The sequence below is a fragment of the Salarias fasciatus genome, chromosome 11, assembly GCF_902148845.1.
Source record: "Salarias fasciatus chromosome 11, fSalaFa1.1, whole genome shotgun sequence".
Taxonomy (NCBI): Eukaryota; Metazoa; Chordata; class Actinopteri; order Blenniiformes; family Blenniidae; genus Salarias; species Salarias fasciatus.
The window spans coordinates 1325387-1349204 of NC_043755.1; the positions used below are offsets into that span (position 1 = coordinate 1325387).

A 23818-nucleotide genomic window follows, 5' to 3' on the forward strand; every position below is an offset into this window, starting at 1 on the left:
TCAGCTTTGGAACGAACTTGCACAGAGTTTTTTTTTATGACCCAAGTCATTAGTGTTGTGATCTGCAGTCTCCTCAGGTGCCATCTGTCCTCCTGAGTGTGTGTGTTTGTGTGTGTGTGTGTGTGTGTGTGTGTGTGTGTGTGTGTGTGTGTGTGTGTGTGTGTGTTTGAGGGATTTCGGAGGGATTTACGGCCAGGAGTTGGAGGCTCACGTCACCATTAAACCTTCCACAATGCCAGCGGTGTTTCACCATGACTTCCAGGACCCCTCGGTCTTTACGAGGAACAGACCTGGGCATCATGAAGCCCGGGGGCCATTTGTGGCCCTTTAGCTCTGCTTGACCGGCCGTCGGGGTGAGACTGGGAAATGAAATTTACTCTTATCATTGACTTTATTCCATCTAAAGTGGTCATGTCTTTCACTTTATTGGCCATTATTACATTATTTGTTGGGTCTAGCAGTTGTTAACCTCACAAAATGAGTGTTTCAATGTCAAACAAAAAGATGTTTATTGAAATATGTTGCCTAAAATGTTTGCACAACACTGTTCTTTTTATTTATTTATTTATTTTTTAATGCCCACTTCTACTTTGCAATGATTTTCCAGCAGTAAACATTTGAGGCCTTGGCGGTTCGTGGCTTCTGCTGGTCTCCAGCTGCTATGTTCACTTTTGCCAGCAGATGGCAAAAAATCTGCCTTTACTGTTGCATTTGAAAACTAATATTTCTAAAGAAGTAGTGATGGGAGAATATTGATATCACTGATAACTTTGCAGCAGAATGTGAACGACATGTAACAAGAGGAAGAAGAGGTGGATGGCGGTGCACATGGAATACTGCTCTATTCCATCGGACCGCCATCACTTCACTATATATAGTCAAATATATAGGTTAAACAGGACAGGTGTTAGAGAAGTCAAATTAGAGAGAAGAAACAGAAAATATCCTTGCTCGTTGACTTCATGCAACATATTCAGATTCCTGAGCCGCCGTCAGCGGCTCTCTGCTGGATTCAAGCCGCCGCTCATCAGAGCTCTTTAGCTGTTTGTGATTTATGTTTAATCCTCGGCGTGGTTCGCATCCCTACCTCCTGACAGTAGGACAGGAATTCGCTGGGCTCTTTGAAGCAGCCCTGGCGGCCCTGAGGATCCGGCTCCCACTGGCCGGTCTGGATGTTCATGTGCAGGAGCTGACGGCCGCAGAACATGACGATCTGCGGTTCTGCCAGCTGGGGTTCCGGACCGTTCACCTCAGTCATGGCCAGGGCCTGGGGAGGGAGAGACAGGACGGATAAGCAGGAGTCGATGCAGTGTGTGTGTGTGTCTGTGTGTGTTTGAATCTCGATACACCACAAACTGTATGATTCTCAACTGAGAATGTGAGCCTGAGTAAGTCCGAGGGATCAAAACAGATAAGCCAAGATGAAGAGGAAACTAATGCTTCAGTGAACTAAACACACACTTCTGAGAGAATAATAGTCTGAAATTCAGAAAGTTTCCTTGGAGAATGTGTGTTTAAATTAAAGTCAGAAACTGCCAATAAACGCCTGACTCATTGACCCGAGCTTGCTGTTTACTGACACCAAACATCTGAGATAATAAAGGAACTGTTGGATGAAGGCAGTGCATGAAATATATTAAGAAAAAAAAAAATACAACAGCATGTAAAAGATGGCTCCTTTCCTCCTCCAGCGGCCTTCTAGGATGTTGTTATTGATCGTGGGATATGTTGCCTCTGCCTCGGGGAGGGCCCGGGGGAGTCCACATAAAGGAACAAACAACAGCCAGGGCTGGGAGTCAGGTGTTAATACAAGCTCATTGACCGACGCGCCACTTCACTACATTAACACACAGGACAGAGACGGAGGGAGCCCGGGGAGGCATAAAGCAGGGGAGGGAAGAAAGCTCTGTGAGCGGCACACACAAGGACTCCTTGTACTTGAACAGACGCGACATGACAGCGGCGAGCCGTCCAAGAACGCCGAGGAAAAGTGTTTCATGTTCCGCTGCATGCTTGAGTCACCTCTGATACCAAAATGAGATGTTTACCGGAGACAAGCCGCCTCTCTGCGGCGTGAAGCAGAGCGGCGTGGGCTTCATCGCCTGACGCAGTCACGCTCCAGAATGGACAACAATGTTTACTCTCTTAGCCCGAAACTCCCCGAGAAGGCTGACCCGCGGACCCGGGAGCCCGCGCACGGCTCATATCCTTTCATCTGCGCTGACAGACGCAGAGATGGACCTACTGACGACAGAAGAGACGAGCGACGGCGAGCCAATTAGAAGGAAGTTGCCCAAAGGGAAGGAACGGAGGAGAGAAAATATCGGAGAGTGACGCCTGATCAAAGGAAAGCCCTGCTTTGGCCGATCGGAGCTCAAGTGTTTGAAGTCCTAATTAAAATTCATACGGAATAAAATAAATATATAAAACCCTCTGAGTAAATGTACAATAAATATAATAAGCCCTGAGCAGTCTATGCATTATAATTACGCTAAGAGGAGTTTGTGTTTCTGCATGTCTTAGCAGATTTCTTACAAATTACGGATCTACTTTTCATTACTGCTGACCATTTCCCAAAGTATACCACAGCTTTTTTTTTTCTCTTTTTTTTAAGATTTATGAATGCTTTTACAGACCTTACTGGAGACAGTTTCTCATTCAGTGAAATAGTTTGAATATCAATGAGAAGATGAGTGCAGTGTAGCTTGAAACAAGAGCTTCATCACTCCCATTATTAATGACATTTTGTTTCACAGCAATATTTCCTCATGTTTCCAAATCTGCTGTGTGCATAAAAATAAAGGCTACTTCTGTTCAATACGTGCCCTCTGCACTCCCTTTTCCATATACTACATTCTTAATAAATGCAGCGGCTCTGCGGTGTAGTGGTTAACACGCTCGCCTCCTCGCAAAAGGTTCCCTGGTTCAAGCCTTTAGAAGATAATAGTGAATTTATTGTGAGTTTTTCTCCCCACAGCCTAAAAAAAAAAGCATTTGACGCTGCGTTGTGACTGTAAAATTGCCTGTAGGTGTGACTGTAGGTGCACACCCTGGACTCGGGATCCATCACTTCATCATCTTGTAGGTGATCATCTACTCTGGTCTGACGGTATTTTAAGCTCACAAACAATTGAAAAAAAAATGGTTCCACCTAATCATTATGGTTATTTTCTGTCATTATGAATTCAAATGTCATCATTAGTGTTCAGTGCCTCGCTGCCACCGGCTGTGTGTGTGTTATTGACAGGGCTGAATTGGATCTTTTAATTGGTTGAGTGTGTTGTAAGATAAGCAGTAGAAAACCCTGCTGAAGCTGCTGAAACAGTCTGTCTAGAGTAGCTGCTGAGCTAACGTCTAAATAGATATATCTCTTTGCGTCAGGGAAGGTCAGTGCCCCAAAGAAGAAGAAGAAGGGAAGGGGGGGTGGGTGGGGGGGGAAGAAACTTCCGGATATTTGAGAAGATAACCTGGCAGCTCCCCCTGGTCCAGCTCTCTCATTCTGCCTGCTCTCCACTACTGCACTTGCAGAAAATCGATGCTGAGCGACTGCAACTGTATCGCCACGTTCCCCCCAATCAATAGCAGTCCATCAGGAGCCCGAGGCCCTGACCCTCGGCTCAGCGAGGCCGCTCTCCAGATCTACAGCCCCGCGTGGGACCAGACGGCCTCTGATCACAGCCCCTTCATAAGAAATATGATTTCAAATCTGCATGGAACCCTGTTCTATTCTGTGGCTTCGCACTAATGGAAAACCTCCCGCGTGTTTTTGACCCAGTTTGGAGTTTGAGCTCTTCTTCTTCTTCTTCAGCGAAACAGCGTCATCGGAGGGACATCGCTCAGGGCCTGGCATCACATGAACCGACACGCTCTCTTTGCTCTGCCTGCTTTGTTTCATGGCTCCGTGTTTCTGTAGTGCCACGACAATAACTGTGATCAGTCTGCGCCACATCTATTTTTTATCACTGAAAACATGAAAGTGTGAACATGAAGCATTACTACTGTCTCTTGTGGTATTCTTCACCTTTACTGACAAATCGTTTTAAGTGTATATGTAGATCATAAGTAAAAATAACAGAGGGCTCTCGAGCTGCTCTGGAGTGGCTCCTTGAAGTATTATGCAAAATTATATGTAAATAACAAGTTTTCCCTATTTCATTTGCTATTTCCTCATATTTGGCAGCTTCATGCACTATAACAATAACACTCAGTCTCCCTAAACATGCATCATTTAATCTGCCTGAAACCCTTTACTGTAGATCCACATTGCACATAAAGCCTCTTTTGCTTCATTCTTTATAACTGAAGCTTATACACAACATAAAAAAAAAAGACACCTCAAAATATGAAGAAAATTCCTATTTCTTTGAACTGCAGGCCATAATTAACACAATTTCAATTAAATAAATGGTAGGAACTGTTAGGTTTATGTAATGACTCCAAAAATAACTGGCAAAATATTTGCTTTTTTTCCAATGACAGCCATACTTTTGAAGAAGTTTTGCAACAAAACTACATATCGATGTTTCAAAGATGTGTTATCTACATTTTAAAGGTTACGTGTAAATGACAAATGTATTATGAAGCCAGCAGCTCAGGGTGTAGCTTAATTCCATATTGTTAGGAGAGGCAGGCAGCTTCCATGTGGCAGGTGGTGTTGAAGTCTTATTTCTGAAGACACTGTTGTCATAATTTGTTCCGATTGCGCTCTGCTTTAATTTGCTTTATTTGTTTCGCCATGTCTGGTCACACAATGTCCTAATTACTGTATGACAGTACGTTCGACAAAAAACGAGTGCAATTATATTACAGTGTCTTCACGCTCGATTGTGCATCTTGTACCATTAAATTAATGGTATTATGTCTGTTGTTCTTAAGCTGTCAGTGACGTTGTTTTTTTCCCCCTGTTTAATCCAGAAACAGGCAGGACATGTTTTTTTTGCAATAATTCAATACTAGACAAAACAGAGAAAAGGATCTTCACAGTAGCTAATCCTGCGTATAAGTTCCATTGATCTGGTAAAATGTGGCCACTGGATAGGATCATATTAAAAATAGTATGTTTTTACAAAGAATAGTTAAAAAGTGCCCAGATACACAAAGTAAATGTTAAGACATGTAGTTCACCTCCATCTCCTTCACTTCTTAAGGGCGTTTAATGTTTGCTTGGGTTATTCTGCTGCACTTTCTCATTTTTGCATGCATGATGCTGGACGTCTGCCTGACGCACGCTGAGCTGTGAACTGCTGCACCTGCAGAAATTTTCACAGCGGCCTCAATTTTTTTTTTTTTTTTTTTTTTTTGTCCAATACCTGATCACCAATCATCTGCAGCTCTGTCATTTTCATCAGCAAGATCTCTGTGCTGATGAGTAAATTGCAGATATCCTTATAATATACAGACCGAGGTGATGAACATACACATAGCTCATTTCTCTACAACGGATACTGAATTTCTGCAAGAATTAAACGAATACTAAGTATTTTTTTTTTCATGGAAATTCTTTGCTGTGGTCAAAGGAGATTGACTAGTAAGAGATTAAAACCACACAGACAATTGTTCTCTATTGTGAAGGATTAAGCTTTCAGTCACTGCTAAAAATAGCTTTTGCTTCAGTGAATGAGTCATGTTTATGAGCTCAGATTGAGCATTTTCATCCCGACAAATTACAGCTGCGATTCCTTTTGGACAGACAGACATGCAGAGCGACGCATTCGGTGTCTTTGTGGAACGCAGTTTTCATTTGGAAGCCGATCAGACCGTTAAAGAGCGTTGTGGCTCCAGCATGGCAGTGTCTCTCTGCAGAACACACTAATCCAGTCGGTTTCACGACGATGCCTCGCAATCTGTCATCAGTGACGTGTCTCCAGTTCGAGACAGTCTGCGGAGTTGCTCTCCACGTCTGAATGAGAAGACGCAGCAGTGTACCGAGGCGTCTCAGTACAATACAGTACAGTCGGCGTGTTCGGAGGAGGGGAGGGGGGCCTTCAGGAGTTGTTGAGGCCGCGCTGTTCAACCCTCCTCGGCTCCACATATCACGTCCAAGTGCTGATGAGGCTGAACAGGCAGACAGCCCAGAAGCCTGACAGCTCCCCACTGCAGGGAATGCTGCATCATTAATAACAACCTGGTGATATAAAGCCAGACATCGATTGGCTTTCTGCCTTTTCACCAGATTCCTTGCCTCTGTTAGCTCCCTTGATATTCCATTATTTCTCAGCTCTACCTTTTCCACAGCCGCAGCGTACTGCCGGTATTTCTCGACTTAGAATCACAGAATGCCTCCACAAGAAATGTACGTTCTCCCACAAAGCGCGAAGCAAATAGTTCAGATGTTGTGGATAAATGTTCACATTCTTCCAGCATGTGAAGGAAAGCATGCAAAAAAAAAAAAAGAAAAAAGAAAAACAGACAGGATGTTGTAAGATGAATCCAAATACCTCATCCATTGAGGGCTGAGTTGGGCCCGGGCAGTACTTTTACATGTTCCACCAGCATCTCCCATCCTGTTCTAATTAAATTTTCAGCACCTGTTCCACCCTTATGTTGCAGGATGACTTCATCCTCTGTAATGATGCAAGCTCTGGGCCCTGGCAGGCAAGCCGGAGCAGAGGAGGCAGCGGGAGGAAGTCCACCCATCATTTGTCACCTTTTACTAGCTGCATCCAGACTGTACATTGAAGAGAACCACACCAGATGGCCCAAACAGATACAGAGCCTCGCATTGCCGGTGTTCTGAGAGCAACATGTCATGTCGTGCACGCGGTCATTCATTATCACAGTCATTCCTGTGATAATGCAATGCACCTTTACTCGCTCGCAAGTGATTGTGATGAATTCCGATTTTGCTTTCATGTGTAGCTTGAGCGCATCTATAATTCATCTGTTCTATACTGTCTTTGTCACCTTACATGCTCACAATTATCTGGGGCGTGTGCCATATGTGTGGGCACCTGTGGGAAAACAAGGTGCGTGTGACTGGCTTGTCTGCGCTCGGCTCCGCGAAGCACTTTCTAAGTTTGTAATCGGTTTGAAAATGCACACAGTGTAAATACTGAAGCTCGCACGTCAAAGATTTATGATGGAACGTTTTTCCGGCAGCTGACGACTAACTGGATACATCAGACTCCTAAGGGGCTAATCTCTGCTTAGTGTCTGCTCCTCTACAGGGATCTGGAATATCCCAGGTAGCCAAAACACACCATGTTGTGACAATGCAATCAAGCATCAAAAAGACCTAGCATCTTTTACAAGCCCAGATTTTTTTGTTTTGGCTTTGAACTGTGTTTCAGCATGAGAGAAATATGCCTCAAATGTGCCTTAAAAAAAGGGTGGATTACAAAGAAACGAGAAGAGTCAAAAAAAGTTCAGCAGGAGCACTGGCACAACTTCAGACATCTTTCAAAATAGGCACATTTGCTCGCTATATGGAGGATACACACAGATAAAAAGAAGACAAGACATTGTATGTAGTTAGCGTTAAACTGCGTGTGTGCGTCACGTCGTTCTGATTCTAAACTCCTGATTTGGGATCCTCCCTCATGGTAGACTGGCCCTCTGTCGTCGAGAGAACACAGCCACGTGCCTCAAAGCCAGGCCTCCAAGATGCATGAGCCGTGCACTTATGAAACAAACAACAGGCCTTCCTGAGCATGTCTTTGTCCTTCCATGCAGCACAGATGGCTGAATAGTGGGTGTCTTCCTGCCTCTGAGCCCCTCCTTCACTCTTCCTCTGTTTTCGCTCTTTTTTTTTCATCTCCCTCATCCTCCTCTCAAGGCTGATCCACCCATAGCCACCTTCTCCCTCCCTCCCTCCCTAACAGCTTTCACACAATGCGTGACACTTTGCTGTTTGCCCCCCCGCCCCTCCCCAGACTAGCGCTAAATGGCCAGATAGATTTAGACGCATTCATCATTGTAATCATGTTGCTTAATTATTCATAGGCTCCGTCAGGCCTCTTCCTGGTGTGGCATGTAGTTATTAGACGGTAGCAACATTAGTCTGCCAGACTCTCCTTGTGCAGAAGGGACAAAGGAGGATAAAGCAGGTCAGCTCTGCACATTGACTCATTATTATACAACTCAGACTAATGGCTAATTGCAGCCATTAATTTTCTATTCAGGGGGAGACTGATGGGCACAGCGGAAAACATTGCATTTCGTTTTATGTATTCTTCTATAGCTTCCTACTGTAAACCGCATGACTGTAAAATTACTTATTGAATACTAAATGAATGTCCCCATTTCAGTGCTTTATAACTAACCATTATGACAGAGGCTTTCGGTTGCAGGGATGTGCAAACATCGCAAGGCTAAGTCGGGCTTCATCAGTTCAGATTACAGCGGTCCAGCCTCCAGCTGGGCACACTGGGAGCAGATGGCCCCATAATCACCCGGGTTCATCTAGGTCTGCAGCAGCAGCCAAAACCATCTCCGAATATTTGATTTAATTTCAAGTATAGCTTAAAATACGGGGCATGGCAGCTGGCATCAACACAGGAGACTCCATAGATTTCAACGTCAGCAGTGCCAGTCGTTTTATGACTGCGGTTATGTAGGAGTGCGCTTACTCAGAGCCGTGCGCAGTCGGAGCTGTTCATGCAACACCCCAACTACATTCTTTCTTAAGGTTTTTAGCCCACATCTCTGCAGTTAGGGTCTATGAATACGACTGAATTCTCTCTTTGGGTAAGGTCGCTGTGTCCTTCTGGAATCGTATAACTGTAACCTCCCACGAGGACGATACCGCCATGGGAGCAAAGATTTCCCTTTTCCCAACTGGGACTCACATTTCTTATGATCGATATCATGTACTCTGCTTCTCCCTCCTGTATAAAACTCTGCAATGCATTCACCTGAATGTTACTTCCATTGTCTATACAGTGCTGTGACAATAACTTCTTTGAATTTAAAGCTTTCCACACATCCTCTCTGTCAGCACAGTTCTCAAAAATGGTTGTTACAAGAACTGAAGAAAAAACAACAAAAGAAAGGAGCTCACACAGATAGTATATTTGACTTTATGCAAAACGTTTCCACGTTAATGGAAAAGAGGCACTGAGCAGTATTCAGAATGAAACAAGTGAGAACTGTGTTGCATAGACATGTCTGCCTCTCAGTTCCACCCACATTTCAACAAATGTTTCTTCTGAGTCATGTACCACGATGACGACACGCTGTGCACGCTTTCTCAAGAAAAACACTGAGCATAGTTTGTCATTTTCGCAAATCTATGCAAGCACCCGCCCCCTGCAGATATGTGGGAAACAAACAGCTGCGTAGCGGTGTTTCATAAATTTATCCAGAGACACCGAGTGCCTGCGAGATCCAGCTCCTTCAGCACAGCTAAACCGAGATGACTCTGCCTCTGCTCATATTGTTGATGAATTTTTGCTGTTATGCAACACCGCTGAACCTCCTTCACAGTTAAGCAACACATCATGGGAATGCCAACATGTTAATGCCAAACACTGCGAGCCTGCAGATACAATTTCAAGCCAAAGAGCTACCTCAGGGGATGGAAGGAATCAACGGATTAGAGTAGATTTAAGTACTGCAGGTCTATCTGAATCATCCTAATGTCACCACAGCTGACACTGAATCGTGGATTTTGCATACGCAGATTGAAATGCAACACAATGCAAAGCGGCTATGCAAATCTGTATTTATGCTGCTTTTTCCCTTTGAAGGGCTTGAGTCACCAGTTCAAATTTCTATTAGCAAACATTTTCATGCTTCAGTGAAAGCTGAACTAAAATGCCTTATACACTAAGGCATTTATTCTATATCACCACATTGTATGTCGATGGCAAAGACAGATCAAATCATGAGACTTGACATCTTAATTGTCATGATATATTTTGAATGTAATATACAAGAGCTATAAATCAGTGCCAGACTCAAAGCTGGGCCTCTGACAGTGGTAATCCACTCTGCATCCAAGTTGTTTAGCGAGCTAATGGACATCAGGAAGTAGCATGATTGTCAGTTTTAGAAAGATGACATACCAGATTCAGATGATAACTTTATTTCACAGTGGAGAGAGGTATCGGTTGAGGGTGTATTAGTGCGGAGGACAGACAAGACTGGAGGTCTTAAAGCAACATCATCATGCCCTTGAGCATGTTTTAAGTAGATTAAGTCAATCTCAAAGCCTAAATGAGGGCATGTTTAGGTTAAAAGACTGTAATAATTGATCCACTTAAGGGCGGACAGTCTTTCTACGATGCCCCTGACAAACAGCAGGCGGCCGGTATAAATAAGATCTGATGGTTCTTCTTTCCTACTTCTTATCTGGCACTCTGGGCCTTTCCTGTCTCTCAGGCCCTTCACTTCAGCTTTGATTCAGTTGTCTTTGCATCAGATCTGAACTGGAGTCTTTCCTGCTTTGAATCTTCATGTCATCTCTCCTCCAGTCCTGCTTCTCCTGTCACTTCATGCACTTTCTGCTCAGGGCTCACACAGACCGTCTGGCCTACAGTGCGCTTTATGCTTGTTAAAACAGGCAAAGAATTCTGCTAATAGACTTCTTCCTGCCGTTACACGGGGAAAATTACATGTTGAGGCAGTGAAGGTGTGAGTAACATTTTTATTTTTTACGTATCGCGTCTGAATTCTGTTGGGACGTCATGGGCTCAGAGATGCAAAACAAATAAAAGTGACCTAAACGTGCACATGTGCACGGCGGCAAAGCCACAAATCCACAAGGGCCTCTGAGCAAAAAAAATGGAGCAATATCATACATATGGAGAGAGTTCGCAACGAAGGAGGAGGAGGAAGAGGAGGAGGAGGGGTGGGGGTGGAGAAGGAGGTTAAGACATTCATACATCTCTTTCCCTCTGTCTCTTATTTATGCACATATACAATTCTGATCGCACTGTGCCAGCTCCCCTGAGAGCTTGTCTAGCAGATGCATCAGATGGAAATGAGGCTTTGAGGTTATGTGCTATATGCTGTGTGAGCCACATGAAGAGACAGAGGCAGGGTAGAAGGGGGGAGCTGTGCGTTCATAATAACATTACTTATATGCATTTGTTGAAGTGGGTGTGTGACCAGAAAGCTCAAAGCTACAAACTGTGTTTTCTTTTATTACTTCGTTGTTGTGGAGATCCTTGTCCCAAGTGTACCACGTACAATACATTCATCCCGTGTGCTTTTATTGCTTTATTTCAGAGAGGTGTCGTCACCACAGCGAAAACAAAGTGGTCTTTAACTCCCATTGAGAAGTCAAACTGCATGCTGGCGCTAATAAAAAAAATCCCAGCATGCCTGGTGTGACCCCTGCAACTGCAGAGACACACTGAGGGGATGGCCTCTTCTTTCCGGCTCCCTCGGCGAGCATGCTGCCCTGCGTGGCGTCTCGGGCCAACTGTTCCTGGTAATGAAGCGCCCCGCTAATGCACAGCGGGATCAACAACGAGCGTGGGGGTCAGCTGGGACCGACGAGGCACACGCCACCGGAGAGGACACGCTGTAACTCTGCTGAAGTTCACCACACGGGGGGGAAAGAGGATGAGCTGGCGTCGCTCTCCCACGTTCTCCATCGGCTTCCGATAACTCGCCGTCCTCTTCATCTGCCTCACTTGTACCCATCGAAAGCATAAACACACTTCTTTTTTTTTTTTTTAGCTTTCTCTACGTTCTCCCTCTCAGCATCACTTGGCCGCTGAGGCTGGTTGCTATGGTAACACCACCCACAGGAGCCAGCTACCTTCCCTGTTACCGTAGCAACTGGTTCCCCACAGAATTTCAAGCATGTCGCGCTCTCTGTCTCTCTCTCCCTCTCCCCTCTTCATTACAGGGCTACACCTCTCTCGCCCGCTCTCTCTCCTCACATCAAAGAGTCAGCATATGTTTGGTTTGACTTTCTGTCCTCGGCTGCTCGCCAATTGCTGGCTTAATTGTTGGTTATCCTTTCTTATCTCTCCCGATTGGCTGTTTACACAGCTTTGAAAATTATAAATACAACACTGGGCGTCCTGGGAGCTGGCTCTGTTGTACCTACTCTGACAGAGCATTTATATTTTTTCTCATATGAAACTTGAAAAAGTATTAATATGCAAATAATGTTGTAAATTGAATGTTAGTTCAGTCACATTCTTTACAACAAGTGAAAAAAAAAATCTCAGGTGGCCCCTGAGCTCATGCTGACACATGTATGGCGTACCATACCATGTGAAAGTAAAATGTCAAAAACCAATGATTATTTGCAAAATCGGTTAACTTTTTCTCATTTTCAGATCACTTGATTGATTTTTAACTGGCGGTGAAATGATGAAAAGCTCTTTTAATTTGACTCCGCCAAAGGCCTTCAGTTTATTCCCACACAGGCCTGAAGGAGGCAAACATTTTCCACGTTTCAGAAAATGAAATGGAAAGACAATCACGTTAGAAAAATTATGCGGAATTAAATCTGCTAAATGTCTTTTGTTGCAGCACAGAATGAAAACTCAATCATTCGTACAATTACGACAACAGGGCTAACATCATGTAAATCCTGTCGGAGCTCTGAAGGTGTGCTGCGATGGCACCACGGTGTCTTTGGACTCACATGCACCAGTGAGGCAGCCCATGAACCTTCTCAACAATTCATTGCTTTTCCTTTATTAGCCCACTGTGTACAGCTATTGTGACCGTTGCAGGCAGGGAACGCAGTTCTGAAGGTGTTCTGACCCAGGAGAGTCCTCATCACAGCTGAGGACAAAATGTTCTGCTGCTGCTCAACACGTCCTGCTCACCAACACGTCCTGATAAAAGAAAATCTGTTATTTCCTTCACTTGTGAGAGGTTGACGTGTGTGTGTCAATTTAATGTACAGTATAAAGTCATTATTTACTCATCTTACAGGGATAACCCAGGCTGATCAAAACTCAGCTTTATTTTTAGTTCAAATTTGAAATACCTACTGAGCAAAAGTTTAGAAGTAACCTGGCAAAAACATCTCAGATAATAGAGGAAGAGTTAGTAAAGCAGTTTCTCAGCTTATATTTAACCAGACAATAAAAAGAGAAGATTCATAAAAACAATGACAATCAGGTATACAGTAGGTCTTCTATCCCCTCACCCCGACCGGAACAGCAGAAACCCTCCACCTCTGACCTGGTTCTGCAGGTTCCTTCCTTTTAAAAGGTTTTTCTTTTCTACCGTTGCTTATACTTGATCAAAGTGGAATCGTTGGGTTTGTCTCTGTGAAAGTTAATTGAAATGACTGTAATGGAGCTGAATTGAACTGAACTGAATCCTATGTACTTTTGATTTTGCTGCTTCAGGATTGCATGACTATGTATTGCAATCCAGCCAATGGTAATTCCTCTTGACCTTAATCGAGATCACCAAGTGTCCAACACACATTCAAAGAAATGGCTCCATACTTTATTTAAAATGTTATTAAAAGAACAAGCTAGATATATTTATTCCTGTACTTTTTATTAAAAAAACAAAACAAACAAAAACTCCAGTCATTTTGAGTAGTTCACTACTATAAGACACATTTTGGTGAATCCACTGACAAAGCAAGGAGAACTGCGATCTCGTTAGGCAGGCATGTCCTGTCTTGCTTTGCTTCATCTTTTTTTTTTTTTTTTTCAGACCGGAGCCACTCTGGTGAGAGATAATGTGTGCGGGCTGTGCCGTCTGCAGCAGATTAAATATTAGTGTTATCTCATTTCCTCTGGATATAAAGTCTCCACAGACTGTCCAACTAAAGGGAAATTGTTTAATCATTCAGGCAATCTGTAAAAGAAAGGAAAGACCCCCTCAACAGGATGCGGATCCTCCGTTAATGCTTCGTATATTCATTACAGTTTTCAAAGCCGGAGTCAAACCGGAGCTCCTCGACTCACCATCCATCTTATATTTCAGCCCGGCTTGTCAACGTATTAGCTGGCACACTCTGGCGACGGCCTCCAAATGACCCTGAGCTGAGAAAATAAAGACACACTCGCCATCGCTCTCTGAATCGTACTGCCGATGACTTACAGCATCCTCAACAGCACCTGATTGTGTTTATCTTGTACTACTGTCGGCATCGCCAGCCCACTGCTTTAAAGTTGGCACTCCATCTGTGTGTAAAATAAACAGATTGAATGCTGTGGGAACATTTTGTCTCCGGGGAAGGGAGGGGATGTTTGAGGCTGGAAGTTTACCCTCTGTTGCAACACATTTCGTCTTAACTCACATTAACACGGGTAAACAACTGCTGGAATTGGCCGAAAATAGAACGCTTTCCAAATACTGAATACAAAAATCACCTTTTCTGGATGACTTTAGTCACACAGTAGCTTTTCTGTTATATATTTAAATTCAGCTGTCATTAAAAATAAAGCATTTCCACAAACTTCTGAAGGATGCAACAGGTTCGCACAAGCTGTCACACACATGTAGAAAATGACTGAATTCATGAGGCTCTGTTATTGTGAGCTAACCTGCACAATTATTTCCCATTTGTGTGAATAAATATTTTTTTATACGGTACTATATGAATACGTTGAATTCTATTCATTTTAAAGAGCGGTAGTCAGGTACAAAGACACGAGAGAAGCAGTCAGGAGACTCAGATCGCACAATGAAAACATCAGAACTAAAGGAGAAAGGACAAACATAACAAGGACAGAGAAACAAACTACAATGAAAGGATGGGCGAGCTCAGAGAATAAATTATTCAAGAACAATCAAAGTGTACACAAGAAAAACGAAAAGATGTCACTGGCCACGGAGAGCTGCTGAGGCAGATGGGTAAGCGGGGGTTGTGTGTGTGTGTGTGTGTGAGTGTGTGTTGGGGGTTATGATGCAGCAGTGGAGCAGAGGAGCACAGAGCAGGCTGAGACAAAGACCGACCACAGGGATGGGGAGGAGGGGTTAAGGCAAGGAGACGGCTGAGGAGAGCTCCCTGGTTTCTTTTTTTTTTTATAATGTAGAGTCTGGTGGGGGGGCTTGAATCTGGAGGACAGGGAGGGAGCAAGGGTGGGAAACATAAAAACCAGGTAGCATGAAGAGACGGGGGCCGGCGTCTGAGCGTTGAGAGGGTGCGTGACAAGTGCCAAAGCCCCTCCGACAAGCGAAAGCCCAGACCTTTCCATGGCCTTCAATAATTGATGCAGCTTCTGCAGCGTGCCATCTTTATAAAGCAGCAAGTGTGTGCTGAGTGTGTGTGTGTGTGTGTGTGTGTCCGTGTTTGTACTTCCGAATAGGCTGTCAGTGTGTGTGTGTGTGTGTGTGTGTGTGTGTGTGTGTGTGTGTGTGTGTGTGTGCGTGTGCGTGCGTGTGTTGTGGGGCCTTGTTCTTCTGTGCCAGTGGGGATCAGGGTAAAAGCAAGAATTAATTACATTCTGGGGTATGAATGAGTTTTAGAACAAGTCTGAAGAAAATTAAATCAAGTCAAGGCGTGTGTGTGTGTGTGTGTGTGTGTGTGTGTGTGTGTGTGTGTGTGTGTGTGTGTGTGTGTGAGACCTTGTTCTAAACCTGATTGCACATTAACCAAGAGAGACTCATGTCATCGAGGGAACAAAAATGGAAAGTCCATATTAACGAACACAATTTTTTTGGGTTAAGGAGTGTCTTAAGGACAGGCGACGGTTAGAATGAGATTACAGTGCAGGCTGGAGATAGGCGAGTAGTTATTCTGAATTTAGAAAAAAAAGATTAAAGTAATAAGCAAGTCCCAGGAAGAAAATAATTACATTTTCCGCTATCGTCATGCTTTAAAGGAAAGATTAGTTTAAGATTGATGCTCAGGTTGGACAACTAGGAGTCACGGCTGAGTGTAAAGTCTGCAGCAAATGAATGTAAGTCAATGTATTAAACCTTTAAAGCTAAACTTTCACGTGTGTGTGATTAAAGCTGTATGATATGAACCTATGAGCAAAATAATGAACAATGAATACTCATCAATATGTCAATATCAGCTTGTATATTTGAAGCTACCAGGAAGTGATTCGCCGTATTACGACACTTTAATCAAATTTATGGGTGATTATCAGAGCTGCTTGTCTGACTTCATATTCAATCATTACCAGGCCTTTATTAAAAAAAACAAAAAAGCAGTAGGTTGTAACTTTTAATTTACATACTGAGCTCAAAATAATTATTCTCATTCAAGCGTGTCTCAATCTGAGGCCAAATACTGGAGAGATATTCAGTGTGGAACCACCTGTTCTGTCCATTTGTTCCTTGTTCTTCTGTCCTTCTTCAGCCATTATGCAGGATAATTTGTCATTTGACACCAATTAAAATGAAAGTAGCTCGCGGTTTCCTGAGGCGTTGTCTGATATTTGCATGCTCGCTTTGAATTCATGCTATGTGTTCTTATCCTTTCAGTTCTGCCATTATTTGTGATATATCTGCTGCCAATTTGCATGCGATGCATGATGAAGATGTGATTGAAAGATCAGGACGAGTGTGAGTGACTTTTTCCCATCGTTGTCACATTTGCAATAACGTGTCAGAAATTAGCACTTTGTCTTTCTGATGGACTACAATCTCCTGCCAATGAGGACATCCATTTCCCTCCACAACAGTTCCCAATGTCTTACAGGAGAATATTAATCCTGCTGTGATCAATCTTGCTGGACCCAGCAACACCACACACTCTTACACCCTGGAGCCAAGGCCGTTAGGAAATTAGATTTTTGCAGCCCTGCCTTCATGCGACACGGAGCCCCAGTCGAGCCGGGGTTTTTATTTCCTTGCGTCTGCCAGTTTTCCCGGGCCGAGGGGAAACAGGGCAGGGTTTCTCCACGCTGCACCCTGCAACCCACATCGCATTCTGCATGCTCTCCATCGCTTCTGCACTCCCTCTCGTCCCGTTTCTCAAATCGTCTGTCGTGCCAGGGCAATCCTGACTCTCTCTCTCTCTCTCTCTCTCTCTCTCTCTCAATCTCATTCACTGCGCTTCGCCCGTTCTCCTCCTGAACATGGAGGACAAGTGTTATCGCCACACTGCAGATGTTTTGGAGGGGGCCTCTGCTGAACCCTCCCATTGGCTGCGGCACTGCTAAACAGCTCACATCGCGCTGGCATTGAAGTTTTCCTCAGAAAGACAAGCCATTAGGCTTCCTGCGGTAGTTGCGCCGGGCGTGCGGACGCCGGCCTGCAGCGATATCTCTGCTGTGCACGACTCGGCAGAGGCGCCGGGGCTGGATGTCACCGGGTTGCCTGAGCTCCTCCTGCAATCCCTCCTGGTGACGCTGGGTAAACTGTTTCCTCTGCACACATCCAGAGTGCACACAGAGCCCGACTCGGCCTTCAGCTGTGACAGATGCAGGTGGGAATAATTTTAGCTGCAGTTCTCCAAGCTTGACGGTGCATCACGAATCTCCATGTATGTTTTTATCTTACATTCAGTGAGTGGGTCTTGAAAAGTAAAGGAACCTTTAGAGGTTTGAAAGAAGCTTTGATATAAATCATCATTTTATGTCCAGTTATTTCCTAATGGTTTGATTGGTGCCTCTAAATTTCGATCCCAGTCACTCAGCTGGGGTCCGCTCCAGCCCCATGCGACCCTGCTCTGGATGAAATATACATGGGTTATAAAACTGAAGTGTCTCTTAAAATGGAAGGAGTTAATTCTCTTTTAACACAGCCAATCATCTGAAATACTTCAGAAGATCACATAATCTTAGCTGGGATTTGGAGAAGGCTGCTTGAACGTCAGCTGCACTCCCTGATCTACTGGGAAGACACAGTGCAAACCTGGGATTGATTCCAAAAGTGCACTTTCTACATTTCCACCCCAAATCGTTTCAACAACGAGCAGCAAAGAGTAAAAACAAATCCCCCTCCACGAGAACCCTGCAGCACAGGGCACTGGTTTAATACTGTTTATTGCAACAATGGCCCAGAAGGTGCATTGATGCCATTCATTAGAGTGTCACCTCTGGTAACAACTCAATTGCTAAAACACATTCACAGTGGTGCCTTTCCTGCGGTGCAGTGGAGCTCTCATTTCACAATGACTCTGCAAGATCTAATCCAGGACCTGCATGTGTGTGTGTGTTCATGTGTATGTGTGTGTGACTTCAAAAACTTGGAGAGGAAGCCGCGTATAGAGAACGGGGGGGAAAAACATGTGACACAATAAAACGGTGCGTTTGATGCCCACTGGCATACGGATATAGTGGAGAACAGTAAGCACACGGGAATCCATTAGTAGAACCCGATTATCTCTTGGCTCTAAAATTAATTAAGTGAGTGTAGTGCAGTGTGTGTGTGTGTGTGTGTATAGAAGAGAGTGAAATCTGGTTGTCTTCATCTTTTTCCTTCTTTTTTTTTTTTTCAAACAAATCCTCTTGTGTTCCTGCTTTTGAAGGCAGATGGGTGTGGGAGGTGCATAAATCTGCGTGGCAGAGTTCCAGGCCTCAAACCGACGGTGTTGGTGACAAATTGGGGTGAGGTGGAGTTACGCAGCAAATTCCGGACTTACTATTGTTTGAGGAACCTTCAGTTCCACCAAATGTGTTTCCTATCTTTCTGCTCCTGTTTCCCTTCCCCTCCATCGGGCCTCTCTTCACTTCCTCCTTCCTCCCTTTATGCTCCTGAAACCTGCATGCAGGTCGGACTCTGGGTCCGCCGCCGCCGCCGTTCATCAGCAGCCTCTGAGGGTTGTTCAAGCCTCTGGCTCACGCCACAGCAATTATTCTTGATTGATACAAAACTGAACTAAAACCAGAACATTGCCACCCACAGTCCTCCAACACCTCTTTTTAAAAAATAAAATAAAATACGGCTTCACACAAGAGCATAAGTATGATTGCTTTGATTTGATCAAAATATCCTGTTTGGGGATTTTCTGAGCGTTCTGGCTGAATTTATGCATTCAGTTTAATATGATTCTCCAATGACGAGGAAACAGTCGGTAATATATACTGACAGGTTGTGTAAATTATGATCTTTTGCCAAACCATCGCCACAGTAATAACCATATTATTAAGCTTATGATCTAATTACAGTCTATCAATGAAAAATATCAGATTTCCACTAGGATCATTACTCCTACAGCGTATTTAGCTTCTTCGTTGATTTATAGACTTTGTTCCTATAATGAAAGCTACTCAGAAAACCCCCAAATATAAACAAAACATTTTTTTGTTGATGTTTTGATTCTATTGGTTGGTCGTACAAGAGAACTGATTCAAATGTAAAAATATGATTAACAAGTTTCCCTTTATAAATCATGCTTGTTACATGACATGAAAGATTCATTTAGAAAGTATTTAACAGACTAACATACAGCTAAATTAAATATCTCTAAAGCAGTGTTTATTGCAGCCCTTTGTGCCCACACAATTTCAAATGAAAGTTTTTAATTAGGCTTCAGAAGAGCTTCATGAGAATATTGCAGCGTTGCAAAAGGTCAGACTGAGAAACACTGTATTAATAAAGAAAACTAACTGAGGGGGGAAAAAAAACTAGATTTCTTTGTAAAACAACCAGCGAGGAATGTCTGTTATGGCTGAAAAATATCCTCATCCTTACACTTTCAACATCAGTGACCAGACAGGCTCATGTATAATGTGCTATCCACATTTTTCCCACGCATATTCAAATATTCCACTGTACACGAAGCTCAAACTGTCATGAACGTGTTTGTCAACAACGACGACAGAAAACATCACCAAGTATGGATTTTAGCAACAAATAATTGAAAAACTCTAAAGTAATGCACTACCATGTTGAAAAATCTCTAAAATAGCAGAGATCAAAACAACTTTGGCGATTCTTACTTTAATGGATTTAAAGCTGAGTAAATTAAGGGGAGCTGACAGTTTTATTAGGACTAATGCAGTGTAATCCAGCCACTCAACCCTCTCTCAGTGTAATCTTCAGCGTAAACCTTCATGGGCAGGTCTCCTTGTATGAAGCTCAAGCCTGCTCCTCAGCATAGCAGTAATCCCGCTAAGGCTCTTAGAGAAGTGGAAATTATTTCAGAATGAAAGGGAAGGCTTTCAAACTCTCACAGGCTCGCTGGGGGGAAGATGGCTAATAAATAAACATCTCGCAGACCGTCTTAAGAAGTCAGGCTGGCTTTGAATCATCAGTGGAGACGCTCCATATTCTGCTTCTTATCAGATGCAGGTGCGCTGGCTTTTCATTTCCAGGTGGGAAAGTGCGTTTGACACACAGCATCCAGCTGGGACGACATGACTCATCCTCGTCGCCTCCTCTTACCTCCCTTTTAATATTCAGAGTACCCTGCTCCTGCTCCTGCTCACGAGTGAACGTGCTCCAACCTGAATCCATGCCTGGGGTCTGCCAAAGAGGGGACTGGAGGAGTGACTGGGAATTAAAGGTCAACTCCATTAAAGAGGGTTTGTTCTGAGGCTTGATGAGCCAGGGGAGACGCTGGCGGCCCATTGATCTACAAGAGCCTTTCCCTGTCGCCCCTCCACCAACTGATGGAGACGTACGCCGACAGGATGACCCCCCCCATACCATATCTCTGCATCGCGGTCCTGTCCAGTGATCTATCAAAGTCATCCCCTCCTGTTTGTGCGCCTGCATTTTCAAGGCCACGGCAGACAATCCACAGAAATCCTGACAATGGGGGGAGACTCTGGATTTCAGTCTATTCGGGGTTTCTTTCATGGAGATCAACTGTAACACAGAACAGCCATTGAATATGCATGACTCCATGGTGCCGAGGAGCAGCTCCTCTCCTCTGAAGGACGGATGCAGGCAGATTTCCTCCTCTGATAGGAGCAGATGGGAGGCATTGAGATGGGATTTGATCTCCATCCTTCCACTGAGCAGGAAAAAAAAAAAAAAAAAACCAGGCCTCTAACATTCATCTTGTCAGACACAGGCCCAGACTTGACGCAGCGTACAGCACATCTTCATGAAGCCCCTCCAGGGTTTTTGAGCCACATCTCATATCACAGAACAGCCTTTATTTTCCAGGTTTGTGGTGAAGGCTGTGTCAGTCCTCTGATCGAGCTGGAGGGGCGCGTTTAGAAATTAAACCTGCCCTAGATAAGGCTGGGCAATATGGAGATGGGAGATCAACTCTATGCGCGATCATTTAGAAATGAATTACAAACAAAACAACAACAACAACAACAGCAAAAACAACATTTCAGTCAGAAGTCAACAACAGTCCAGCTGCATTGCGCCTTTAGAGAGGATTGAGATGCTGTCGCTTCTTACCTCGACGTTTTCCCGCACGCAAAAGGACAATACAGCCATCAATATAGGAATTGCGGTACGTCCCATTTTCTCCCCCTTTTCCTTTTCTCTCTTTTTCTGACGAAGTTGCTATTGAAAGACGACTGGGTCCAACATAGGCCGCCTGGTTACATGAGCCGGAGTGATGGTCGGAAATCTCCTGCGTCTTCCTCCTCTCGCCAGCGGCTCTCCAATGGCAGCCCGGGCTGTTATGAGGATGAAGGCTGACAGAACCAAGCCCTGTTTCTGCGGGTATTTACCGCTGACGGTCCTCCCCGGCTCCCCCGGAAGTCTTAGGGAACAGCGACATCTGGCGGAGGCTGAATGGAACTGCGCGTCTCTGGGAAACTCGTTCATCTCCATCCTCGCTGGAGCTGCCATCCATCCATCATCTGGACGATGTAAGGTCAAAGGTCAAGGGAGGGAGCAGATCCAAGCTGAACTGACCATGGACACCTTGGATAGGTCATTAATCCATCACAGGATGAACACACACACACTCACATGAGTAATTTGCTATCAATAGTTAATCTCTGATCTTTCTTTGTTTTTCTCCTGCAGGGATGAAACTGGAGGACTCAGGAAACACAGTTACATTATTAAAAAAGAGTATTTGAGTTACTCTTGGTTTTGTAATCGTAATATATCTCCGTGTCACCCTTGTGGGTCGAATGTTCGACGCCTCCGCTCTAAACTCACACACACTCTGCGTCGGTCAGGAATCCGCTGGGAGGCACCAGAGAACTGCAGGCGCACAGCAGCAGGATCAATCCCTGGCCCGGGTAAAAATAAACAGTCAAGCTATTAATTATTTTAATGAGGCACATCGTTTCAGAACTTAATTAATTGTAAGTGTAATGGAGATGAATTGAAGTGATAAACTTTAGTGCAAAACCACAAGTTATGAAGGTTGTGCAGATTTAAGGACTGATTCAAATGGAAATGATCAAAGTATCACAAGAAGAGTTATGTTTTTAATTGCTGGTGGAAAACCCTAGAACAGGGTGACAGGCACATTTTAATTCAGGGGCTATACATCTGAATTTCATATTGAGTGGGCTGAGACGGTATAGTAGTGCCATAATAACTTTTAAAATTAAACTTTAAAGTTTTTCTTTGTTGTGAAGCTGAATGTATGTGATGAAAATGTCTATACATTAATAAAAATCAAATGATTAATACTGAAAATGACCACAGTCTCAACATAAAGGTTGAATTATACCTTCTGGTGCAAAAAACATTGAAACATCCACAAAAATAAAAATAGAAAGAAAGAAAGCATTCCTCCTATAGCTCCAGCATGATGCATGTTCTTACAAATTCATCCTGTCAACATAGTTTTGAGCAACGACGGAGCTCTCTTTCATGATGGTGCAGCGTCAGGTCTCACTGCTGTCTTGTGTCCACTCTTCTTTAGGAATGTGTTTAAAGATTGGATCCTCTTTTAGGCACATGGGCCTCATGTTTCACATCCATGCCTGAGAAAAAATTACTACTTGGCATAAGATAAAGCATAACATTTCATTATAATTCAATTATATATATTATATATATATATATATATATATATATATATATATATATATATATATATATATATATATATATATACATATATATATATATATATATATATATATATATATATAGCACACACACAGAGGTGAAAAACGTTTTTAAAATCCACCTGCTCCTATACCGTTTTCAATACATGTATATTTAGGAGTGGGGAATAAGGAAGCAAATACTGAAAACTTAGTCAATATCGGGAGGGGAGAGGGCTTAATAGTAAAAAGCCTCTCTTAATTGCAGACTCTCTTCTCAGGATTACCACTGCACAGAATGAACGGCCTCAGAAAACCAAGTTTAAATATCACAGCGACTCAGGTGTTCCAACTTCGCCTTGAAACTCATAATTTGCTCCCATTCCCTCCACCACTCAACCTTTAAATGGCAACAGACTCTTTTTCTTTTTCAGCAGGAAATGGGACGCTGCAGATTTAAGAAACCAGACACATTGTGCTCATTTCAGATCACACAAATCTGCGGCGATCTGATTTTTCAATTCAGACCAGCTTTGACTCTTTTGGTTTAAAGATAAATAACAGCGTATAGCTTCACAGAACTCTGGAAACCCCCGCAGGTTGACAACCAGCATTTATAGGAGACGTTTATATTAAAGGCGTTTCTTCATGCATTACTCTTATCTCACAACTCAAGTGCTTGTTTTTTTTGTTGTTGCTATTTTAGTTTTAAGTGACCTTCATCAGTTCCACATCAGAGACAGCTTTTAAAAGAGTCACACTGTTATGAAGAGCAAAATAACTAAACAAACAAATAAACAGAGTCTTTAAATGCATGTATTTCTGTAGTCATTCCAGTGAGTGCTGGAGTAATGAAAAAGGCCTTAAATACAAACATTCTGAGGAAGTTGCAGTTACTGGAGGTATTTGGCTCGCAGCGGGGCATTACTGCATGCAGATTGAATCTGGAAGGAAAAGAAGCCGTGCGCACAATGATATGCACGCAAACAGCGTTTCCCACATACTGCAGGGGTTAGACTGGGGGCGTCAAACATAAGGCCCGTGGGCTGAAAACGGCCTGCAACAGGCTCCGATCCGGGCCCTGACAAACCACCAAGCAATTTGGAAAATATTCAAAGGAA

At 43.7% G+C, this 23818-nt stretch overlaps 1 protein-coding gene across 2 annotated transcripts in view; it reads right to left on the reverse strand.

The window, feature by feature from the left end:
* The window catches only part of aplp1 (amyloid beta (A4) precursor-like protein 1), a 35176-nt gene extending 13786 nt beyond the window's left edge, over nt 1-21390 (reverse strand). For both annotated transcript variants that reach the window (XM_030102164.1, XM_030102163.1), the window contains exons 1-2: nt 21136-21390; nt 1088-1267 (exon numbers count right to left, since the gene is read on the reverse strand). In XM_030102164.1, the coding sequence (XP_029958024.1) occupies nt 1088-1267; nt 21136-21201 (246 nt within the window). In that variant the 5' untranslated portion in view covers nt 21202-21390. The remainder of the gene's footprint in view (nt 1-1087; nt 1268-21135) is intronic.
* Between the last annotated feature and the right edge of the window lie 2428 nt (nt 21391-23818).